Below are 11009 nucleotides of genomic sequence, written 5' to 3' on the forward strand. Positions count from 1 at the left end.
TCACAGTTCTGAAACACTTATCTCCTTTTCTCCCAGGCCTTGTTTGGAGCTAATGCATGGTACAATTCTCTGGTGCCATCCTGAGACCTGGAGTAAAGGAATATAGTCTGTGCACTTATAGTTTTGCAAACAGTGCAAGGAAAAGCGGTGTTTGTTTCTCCTCCTCTCCCTCCCCATGATCTTTATACTTCTTTTATGAAGAAATATTTTTTTCATCCAGATTTTGCTGTACTTTGAATTTTGGATGAGGTGGAGCTGGAAGTTTAGTTTAATTGAAATGACTGCATGAAGAGAGGTCTCGTAGGAACAAGCAGGACCCATCCCTGGGTCTGTCTGCTCAGCAGGAGCTGCACTGAGGCCCCTGGGAAGGGGAGAGGAGAGGGGGAGCAGACCTGCTGCGATAACCCTGCTCTGTGCTCGCCTCCTCGCAAGTGCTGCGACCGCCTGGGAGGACCTGGCGTGGGCAGCCGGGCTGCGCATCTGGGGCATGGAGGCAGCCGTGCAGCCGCCATGGGACACCGGGCATGAGATTCCTCGGCCTGAAGCTCCCGGGGAGCGCGACAGTCACCCTTGCTCCTCTCCCTGGCTGAGATGGGGCCTGTCACCCTCGTCTGCGGGGCCAGGAGGGCTGGGAGCAGGGAGGAGCGCTGTGGGAAGCCTGTGGGTGATGCTTCTTGGCTGCTGCCGTTGCCATCCACATCACTGCTGCAAAGCATCTGGGACTGATCTGGAGTAGATGCAAACGTTTGATTCCCAGCACTGCGTCAGTGAGCTTGCCAAATATTTTGGCCTCGTTTCTGCGAGCTGTGCTGCGGGAGCACCTCTCAGCAGGGAAGAGGTATTCCCATTTCAGGGGGGGTTTCCAAGCGTGCACGGTAGAGGCAGCAGAGGCTGTCACCAGGATGCTCGCCCCTGTCCTTTTTTGTCTCTAGGTGACAAAGTTTGTTAAGAATCAGAATGAGTCACAGTAGTAAATGAACATTTTACCTCTCTCTGAGAAATCTCCAAACAGATGCCTGCCTCCAACAAATAAGGCAGCAGGCATATTTCTCTTGGAGGAACAATTTGCAGTATTAGCAAATCAAATTCTCGGTGGGCCACTCTTGATGGGAATTAACCTCACCTACTGGGAGCGAAGCATTCTCGGTGCCTGGCGTGGCATAATTGAGTTTGACTTCTCGTAGAGACATGGGCGTGATTGATCAGCCGGGAGACCCTCTGCCAAAGGTTAAAATCCATCGGCAGCTTTGGAGCCGCACGGGGAGGGTTTCTAAAAGCAGAGCAAGAAATGCGAGACTCGCACTGTTCACGTTCCTGACCTTCCATCATTATCTGCAACTTTGCTGTCAAATTATCCCAAGCGGAGATGTTTCGGGAGCAGTGCGGGGTGAGGAGCGGCGCAGGAGCCTGCCTACGGCTGAGTGTTAGGGCACCACTGGGAGCAGCAGCGGCGAGGGGGACGGGATCTCGGACCCGTGCACGGGGCCGACTTCCTTGGGTCAGATGAACTGTGAGAGAAGTAGTTTCTGTCTCAAAAAAAAAAAAAAAAAAAAAAAGCTTAAAAGAAAAAATATGTGACACCACTTTTATAAATGAGCTCTGTGGATTTTTATTCAGTGGCATGAGCAATTTATGGGGAGGGTGGGAAGAACACTGATCGTCCTTGTGCTGCCTGCCGCTTCTGATGATTGTGCATTGTTTCTGGTGCCGAAGCACCAACCCTGTGATTACTTTTCTTTTTTCAGTAGCTCAGTCCTTCATCCTTTGCATCATATGCAGAATCTCTGCTGCAGGGTTTTAGTTCATTTTATTTGCTTTTCTGCTGGACATGGTACACATCTGGTCTGTCCCTTTGCCCCTGCCCCTTCAGAGGGAACTTCAAGTTCAAAATGACCATCCTCACCTGGAGCGTAACTTGGTTTCACACTGCCCTGTTAATGTACCATAGAGTCCATAAACTGCGGGAAAAATCCCCCAGAATAGGAAACATTCCCAAATTTCCCTTCCTCTCCTATCTCCATCCAACGAGATGGAGACACTTGTGTAAAATGGACTCCCATTCATTACACAAGCCCGTCTGCATCTCCAAACTGTCCTAGCCAGGCTTGCCATCTGGATGAGCTTGACCTAGATACAAACTGGGTGCCTGAGCCTTAGTTTCGCTGGGAGAATGGGACTGCCCCAGTACATTCCCTGGCAGTCATAGTTCTGCTTCCTCAGCCATGGGCCAAAGCTGTGTTTCCCTGGGTTAGTTTGCCCTCGGGCACAGTTGGAGGAGGGAGGTCGGAATGTTCCCCAGGGCTGCGGTGCCCCCTGTACAGAGGCTGTAGGCTTCTCACCCTCTGCAGCCTACAGAGACTTTCTTGCTACAACCTAATTTCTTAGCAGAAATGCGAAAAGGTCACTCAGTCCCTCACCTACTGATCCATACGCTAATGGATGTAATGGTGAGTGCATGTTTAGCTTTCAGCTCCCCTCTCCCGCTCCTTACCTCATAGCTCCATCAAGCCAGGCTCAGGTTTCCAGGCTGAAGGCATGGCAGCTGCCAGCATCTGACCTCCAGCCTTCCTCTATCTCAACGAGCAATTAAAGAGTGCAGCAGCCTCTGTCCTCTGGCAGGGATCGATACTCCTTGCCTTGACACCAGAGGGAATTTTGACCTGAAGAGGCTCAGACATGCTGAGCTAAAGCCAGCCCTAGTTGTGGTCCTCATGGAAATGGTACCCGTTTGGACCCCACAGCAGTTGCTTAGAGCCTCTCCATTGCCCTGGGAGCAAGTGCAAGAGTTAAAGCCACTAGACCAGTTTCCTGGCGAGCCCTTCACCACTGGCACACAGCCCACTGCTCTCTCGCCCTTAGGGTGGGTGCTCAGCTGCTGATGGTCCGTTTTGCCAGGCCTCTTGTGGCAGGGGGGCGTGTGGCACAGCAAAGGAGGAGCAAAGGGAGCTGCAAGCCTTCCCCACACTCTCCAGCTGCAGGTTGGCCGTAACCCCTTTCTCTCTGCATCGCCTGGATTGCTGCCGCTTTGCAGTCCTGCTTTGCAGAGCTGGGGCGGTTGGGTTGGGACAAGATGCACTTTTGCTTTAGAGGTTCTGACCCATTTCGATGCTAAAACAAAGTCACCCCTTCCTCACCTCATTTCAGCAGAGCATCTCCACATGCAATGAGCCTCCTGAGTACCGCGGCGTGGGTAGCTGCGTATCCCTTCCCTGGCAGCTCCTCCGAGCTCTGAAGTCTCTGGCTTTAGTCAGTGCTGTCATCCCCTGTGGTTTCACACCGCCTCACTTTGACTTAAATTTTTTTTTTTCTTTAATGTTGCTTTTAGAAGCTTGCTACAAGGATGCTTTAAAAAAAAAAATCATTAGATTGGAAAAAAGGATTCTCATTCAGCCCCTGTGCTGGGCAGAGGTGGAGCAGGGACTGGCACAGATGCACTATGTGACCACAGAATTATCCTTTAAAGTGAGCAGATGGCTCAGTGTCAATAAACCCCTCAGAGAAATTCATGGAGGTCTTTGAGGTTTCAGTTTGCTTTGTGTTCTCTCCAGGGGCTGTGCAAGAAGGAGAGAGGGGGCTGCTCTGGGCTGAGGAACCGGACAGCTAAAATCAGGTCTGTCCACTGACAGCACAGGTTTCTTGGTCCTGCCTTTCAACAAAAACTATCTTATTTTAGCAAAAGTCATTTCATAGCAAAAATGTCAGGCAGGGCCTGTCCCCCAACCCGGTATGTGTTGTTCCCATGTGGGGTCTCTGGGATGCTGACATGGGGCAGCAGCACTCGTGCAGGAGGAGGAAGAGGCGAGAGCATCTTCATGACCATGCAGGTTATTAAAGTCCCCTGGGACCCGCCATGGGGCATTCACATGGCAGCACCACTGCCCCACAGTGCCCGTGCTGGGTCAGTTGGAGGGAGCTGTGGTTCAGGCCCGTGGTGAAACATGGCTTTACTGGCACTGCAGTGACGCCGGGACAGCGTGGCAGCTGGCGTGCCAGGGGGGTGCAGTGAGGGCTGGCGCTGCTGCGGCCGTGGGGAGGCTGAGCACATCTCCTCTCTCCATCCCTGCCTTCCAGCACATCACCCTGCCTGTCTCTGCCATTTTCCCATTTTCCTTGTCCCACCCATGGGTAGAAGCATCAAAGCACCAAGAAAGCCCGGCTTTCACACCCTGGCAGATGATGCGATCCATTAGCTGGGCATTTGTCTGAGAGGAGCCTCTGACCTTTCCTGAGCTCCTCCACAGTAGTGGATCGTGCGCAAAAAATTCACGGCTCCCAGAAACACTCCGGCTTCAGCCTTGCAGTGATGTGATGGGCAGGTCAGGCGGTGCAGCATGGGGAGCAAACTCAACATCGTGGGACTGTTCGGTCCCCACGTTCCTCAGGGAACAGCTGTGCACAGGGAGATACCAAACGCAAGTGACTGTCACACCATCTCACGTTCCTGATGGCTTCAGGGTCAACCTACTTCCTGAGTTGCTCGCGAGCTCCTTTTGTTCTCTGCTTCGTAGGCATCCAGCTCAACTTTATCAGAAAATCCACGTTTCTGATGAGTGCAGCTCTTCAAGTCAGAGTGATGATTCACAGGAAACTTTGAGCTCTACCTGCAAACATGTTGTCTCAGGCTCTGAAGCACAAGCTTCAAGGAATGGGCAAGAGCTCAACACCCCCTTGTTAAGATAGCAGAAAGAACAAGCTGTTATGTATGGAGCTAAAAATACTTGCAAAGCTTTGAGTCTTACTCCCAATTGCAGCAGAAGGATGCTCTAAATGCTGATGGACAAACCCATCTCTGGCACAGCTCTGACTTGATGATGCATTAAAGCCTTTGTGACTTTTTGAAGCTCAGTTCAGATAAACACAGAGCAGCACAGCTGCTTTTCTGGAGCTGATGTGATTTCTAACTTGGATGAGAGTGGCTTGGGGCAAATCCAAAAGCTGGTGTTCCCAAAAGGGATGGTGTCTTTTTCAGTAGAATTTTAACAGGGAAGCTTAAGAAGGGGAGAAATGCACAGAATAGCGCTAAGATTGGCCCAGCAGCTGACAAAGCATCTCCCTGTAAGTTGTGTCTTGAAAGCAGGATTCTTCTGAGAAATAACGACACGGTATAAATAACAGCCACGAGCCTGTTTGCAGGGAGCCCTGCTCACTGCAGGTGGGATATGGGCAATGGCCTGGCTTCCTGAGCGCAGGGTGCCGGAGGGAGCCCGGGCACCCCCATGCTCACTGCAGAGCCCAGTGAGCATCTTTGCTCAGCCTCCTCTCCCCGGTCTCCCTCGGCTGCGGCGTTTTCTCCTGACAGGCGCTGGTGGAGGTATCTGCCTGGATGAGCCTGCCGGCCACCGGGGGTGATGGTGATCCGTTACGACACAGTTTCTTCCACCAACATACAAGTTTTTATTCATTCTTTTGTTTTTACCACAGCAGCCAAAGGAGGCACTTTGTCACTGCCTGTGACCAAAGAGCACAAAGGGAAAGCAGCTGAACAGTTTGAGCTATGATAAAATGCTCGCCGTATCGATCTTGGCTCAGGATTTATTTCCCGTCTTGCATTAACTCCCCATCGATTGCTGTGATGACCTTAGAGCGTACAGTTTTGCTGGCCTTCTCCCTTAGTTGGCAGCACCCCCGTGCCCGCACCCCACTCTTCTCCCAGCCTTGCCAAGCTGCTGACGGGCCAGGCCGTACAACCTGCTCTGGGGCGAGCAGAGCTTTGCTTTTGCCTCCGCCATCATCAGAGGTTTGTCGCTCTGTGTCAGTTGCTATATCAGCCTAGAGGTTAGGGCTATATGGCATTAACTTGTTATGGCTTGAGGGTCAGGTCATTATTTTAGTGCAGTAACCCGGTGAACGAGATCCCTGGGGTTCTGGCAGAAGTTAAAGAAGGAGCTTGTGTTTGCCCCAGAGATGCTCTGTTTCCCCATGTCAGGGGCCCCCACAACGCTGTGTTGTTGCTGCATCAAAGGAGCCTGGTGTACAAGAGTGACCAGGGTCAGCTCCTGCTCGTCGGAGTGGTGGGTTGGGGTGATGGTGCTCGTGGAAAGCCCTTTGCTCTGTTGGGTTCTCCAGCACAACCAGAGACCTGCTCAGATGACAAAGAGTGAAACTCTGCCCATCTTTGCAAGGGACGGTGAGAGGTTGGTGGCTGCCGCTCTGGGTGTGTGACGTGAAAGTCAGCTTCATCCTCACTCCCTCTTAACTCCAGCTTTCACAGTGTAATGTAGTGACACTTTTGGAGAAAAGTACCTTCTTCCGGGTCATGGCAGGGGCTTTGGCTCCCTTCACCTGTGTGAGCCTGCGGCCAAAGCCCTCAGAGCTGGGGAGTAGCACCACAGTGAGCATGGGGATGGTGATGGTGCTGATCGCAGTGTCCCGGCTTTCCGAGAGCGAGGTGCTGTTGTGTCCAGCACTGATCGGTACTGGGCTCCTTGGCTTTATTTGGTTTTGCAAGTTCATTGTACTGTCTACTTATTTAATTATTTATGAGCGAGCATGCTCTAAATGGGAAGAGGAATGGCGACTGTCCGGGTTTCCTTTGCCCTGTGCTGTTGGATGCTTTCAGTGCTTCTGATTTGCTCTTTAGTCCACCCAGAAACAATTTTCTGTAAAACATTGACATCTAGTGGCTTTTCTGCTGAAGGAAACGATAGGGAACAAAAGATTGGCTGCGGGGTGGCCAGTTGTGATGCCACTCGGGAAAGCAAATGGATGTCCCTTCCCCTCCTTACGCAGCACCGAGGACATGGCGATCACAGCCCGGGGGCTCAGGGCTCCTGGGCACACGCTCCTCGGAGTCCTCATCCTGGCAGGACAATTTGCTTATTGAGCTGCTTTAATTCCATTTACTTAAGCAGATGGCTGGTATCCTGACAGCGTACCTCCAGCATCATTGCTGAGGTTGTGGTCCTGTTAAAGGAGGTGCGAAGAGCTTGGTGTGTATGTCTTCAGGCTGCCAACAGCGGGCAATGTGGTGTTTGATGGTTTGACGACCCAGGGTGATCTCTTAATGCTATGTAAGGTTGAGCTTGCAGCTTTTCCAGCTGGCAGCCTGACGGGGCTCCCTGCGGCAGTGTGTCCCCGGCGATGCCACCGTCCTGTTGCTCCAAACCAAAGCCAGCACCTCCCTTGAAAATGGTTTCTCTTACAAAATACTCCAATGCATCCTTTAATTTCCTGTTATTCTCTTATCTCTCCTCTCTTGTTGTTGCAGTCCTGTGGCAGAAGGCAGGAGGATAAAACAGGATTTGCATGGGCATTTCTGACATCCTCATTTCAGTGCAAGTGGGTTGGGGCACATCCCATTTATCTGGCCTGCAAGAGGAAATGTCTCGTAGGAAACGTCTTCCTCATAGGTGTGGCACGGCTCTGGGGCTCGTGCAGCTGAGACCCACAGCTGCTCATCAGGGCTACCTAAACTTGTCAGCGCAGCTCTGCTGTACAAGTAAAATAAAAAAGCCAGAGCTACCTGTGCCCTGGTTGGGTTGGGACTTACATCCTGGGAGATATTTCGATTATTCTCCCAAGGTCTGGGGAGAGCATCACTTGAGGCTCCCGGCAGGAGCACATTGCCACGTGGGCAGCCCAGCACAGAGGGGAGTCTTGGGTTCCCTTCTGCCTCTGTAGAGGCAAAACCCGTTAAGCAGAGGCAGGCGTGTGCAGGTAGATACAACCCTTCCCGCTCCCCCGCAGGGAGTTTGTTCAGCCATCCTTCACCCTGCAGAGGTGAGCACGCAGAGGAGCGCTCTGCAGCAGGGCTCCTGAAAGCCTCTTAAGTGCATCTCCAAGTTTCTATTGATTTTGAATGTTAATGCGCTGTGTGCTGGAGACACACGGGACTAAACGCTCTGCCTTCCTCTCCCCTTGGCAGAAATTTCTACTATATCACCATCCTGCGTGACCCTGTCTCCCGATACCTGAGCGAATGGCGCCACGTCCAGCGAGGAGCGACGTGGAAGGCGTCCCTGCATGTCTGCGACGGCCGGTCCCCGACCACCGAGGAGCTGCCCAGCTGCTACACGGGGGACGACTGGTCGGGCTGTTCCCTGCAGGAGTTCATGGATTGCCCCTACAACCTCGCTAACAACCGCCAGGTCCGCATGCTGTCCGACCTCAGCCTCGTGGGATGCTACAACCTGTCGGTCATGCCCGAGGAGCAGAGGAATAAGGTTCTGCTAGACAGTGCCAAGGAGAACCTGAAGCGGATGGCCTTCTTCGGCCTGACCGAATTTCAGCGGAAGACTCAGTATCTCTTTGAGAAGACTTTCAACATGAACTTCATCTCGCCGTTCACGCAGTACAATAGCACAAGGGCCTCCAGCGTGGAGATAGACGAGCAGACTCAGCAGCGCATCGAGGCCCTCAATTTTTTAGACATGGAATTGTACGATTATGCAAAAGACCTGTTTTTGCAGCGGTACCAGTACATGCGGCAGAAGGAGCACCAGGAAGCACGGCGGAAACGCCAGGAGCAGCGCAAGATCCTGAGGGCGAAGCAAGCGCACCTGAGAGAGCAGGGCGAGAACAGCTCCAGCACTGACTACCTAGGGAACGTGGAGCGGTGGCGGCGGTAGTGGGGGGGGAACTCGCCAGACGCCGAAAGCGAAGCAGAACCCAACCCAACCCGCAAATCGGAGACGATGGAACAGTCCAAACAAACTACGCTTCTGGAGGGTTTGAAGCAAAAAGAGGTGAAAATGTTGCCTTTGCAGTTGCCTTTGCAGTAAATGTTGTACTGTACGTGGAACACTTAATCTTAGCGTGTAATTAAATTGTCCTTTTCAGGTTTGTTGGATTATTTATGAAATACAGGAGCCAAGTCGGCTCATCGGAAATGGTTGCTTGGACGTTTATTTAAAAGAAAAGAAAAAAAAAAATCCTTAAATTAGTTATGAGTACAAAATGGGATGCAGGAAAACGTTTATGATGCTCGGCTGAAATCTATCTGGGAAGCAAACTCATTTCCTAATAATGAGCATTTAGCATAATCTCACAATACAGTATATGAGCAAAACCTTTTCCCTTTGATTTTATCTTAATTTTATTTTAATAATGTGTTTTCAAGGGCACCGACTGCTTATGATATTTACCAAGTTAATGAATGGACGATGAAGGGAACAATAAAGGTCTAGAAAAAATATTGACTAGTTTTATGTTTAATATTGGCTTTTAAAAGGAATAGAAGTAACTTCTCTAGTTATATAAATATTTAAAATTTTAAACTTTTTCTACCTACTACTGTTTAGAGTTTTAAGCTTGGTCTATCTCATTAAAAAAAAAAAAAAGACATACATACTTTTCTGAACTCAATGCCAATGTTAAAGACACTGTTTCCAGAATTTTTCAGGGCAGTATGATTTTAACCATTCTGGAGAACTTACAGCACATCTTCATGTTTCATAAAGCGTTTTCCAAATTATAATCTTGTGACAGTGTCTAATTTTAAGTCTTTCTTACCCATTAGAATGCATAATGCTGAATTTATCATTCCTTAATAATTGGTGGTATAAACTAGATGAAATTATGTTGCAGATATTTGTGTAGTGTCTTTAAAAAGGCATAAAACTCTAATCCCAGCAATATTATGAAGAGAATTGCTCAATGGAAGAAGTAGATTTACACTTGAATTAGGATTTACTTCCAGTAAATCTTTGCTACACCAGATAAGAACAGGGCTTTTGTTTTTTTCCTCTGTGCTCTTGGGCCCTTCTTAGCGATGACACATGAGTGAGGACTAAAAACGACGGAAACCAATTTTACCATAGCCATAGTTATACAGGATGAGAAGGTTGCATGGTGCACGGGGATGCCGCAGCCCGCGCCCGAGCAGGCTTTGCTGGGGTGCAGGGTGCGGAGCTGGAGCTGGACTGGGTTCACCTGCAGCCCTTCAGCCTCGCTGAGACTGACAGGGAGAGGAGACGGGGCAGGAGGTGTGAGGGACTCCGATAAATCTCTATGCAAAAAAATAAAATAAACCTCTGCAAGGCTTGGGCTATACATTCAAGCAAGCTCAGAAATTTTGTACGTAGCCTGCAACGCCCCCGAGCTCGGCGCTAAATGGCGATCTCGGCGCGGGTGTGTGGTGATGGAGCACCCGAAAAGGGCGCTCTTTGTCCCGATGTACGCGATGCTTACGTGGCTCACTTGCACTATTGCCTTTCGCCTGTGATACTCTATACACCAAGAGGGCAGGGGGGCGTAAAACGAGGCAGAAGGCTTTAAAAACATCTTACGGCTCCACGCCTAAGTTATGTGAAAGTTGTTTTACATCCGACGTTGTGTTTTAACCCGGAGGGCAGCGATCCTGCCGGGTGCAAGCGGAGAGCAAAGCAGCAGCAAACCAATACCCTGCGTTAGCAGCTTGGAAAAGAGAATAACTTTATGTACAGCGAATCTTTTTCTTTTTTTTTTTTTTTAAGGAGAACTGCAGTTGCCGATATGATGTCTCGGTTGTATTTTGGTTTTTATGGGGGAAAATAATTCGCTCTTAAAACTGAAAGGCACTGCTGTAAACAGGACTTAACTGTGGGTGAGCTGGAGGGCCTGTTGCAGAAGGTGCATTTTGTTTTTATGCTGTGGTGTGCATGGTTTACAGACTAGTTGCATTTTCTTTGTGTATACTGTTTATTGTATATAGGGGATGTACGAATATAAGGATACCGTTTTGTCATAACCATATCAAATTCTACTGATTTCCACTGTAGACGCTGTCTTATGGTGTAGATTTACAGGCCGATCCACTGACTTTGATTGTGTAATTTAACAATAGAACTGATAAATAAAATTTAACTACAGTATTCTGATTTTCATGTGATTCTTTCTTTATCTGACGATGTGTTGGGAATTGCGCAGTTCAGAATGAACAGTAATTTCGACACAAATGAACTAGCGGTTGACAGGCAAGTATATGAGTTTAAAATCGTGGCTTTTCTGAAGTGTATTTAAACTGCAGCTTTCAAGGGCAAAGCCACTTTGGAATTCCTCTGGTTCAGGAGTTACTGCAGAGGTTTTCACTG

The 11009-nt window shown here is 49.8% G+C and overlaps 1 protein-coding gene across 1 annotated transcript in view; it reads left to right on the forward strand.

Annotated features, from left to right (window-relative positions):
- HS6ST2 (heparan sulfate 6-O-sulfotransferase 2) overlaps positions 1-10796 on the forward strand; it is a 134916-nt gene extending 124120 nt beyond the window's left edge. Inside the window, exon 2 of the mRNA XM_064462970.1 lies at positions 7865-10796. Within this exon, the coding sequence (XP_064319040.1) occupies positions 7865-8567 (703 nt within the window). The 3' untranslated portion in view covers positions 8568-10796. The remainder of the gene's footprint in view (positions 1-7864) is intronic.
- The last annotated feature ends 213 nt before the right edge of the window (positions 10797-11009 follow it).

Source organism: Phalacrocorax carbo, chromosome 11 (assembly GCF_963921805.1).
Source record: "Phalacrocorax carbo chromosome 11, bPhaCar2.1, whole genome shotgun sequence".
Classification (NCBI taxonomy): Eukaryota; Metazoa; Chordata; class Aves; order Suliformes; family Phalacrocoracidae; genus Phalacrocorax; species Phalacrocorax carbo.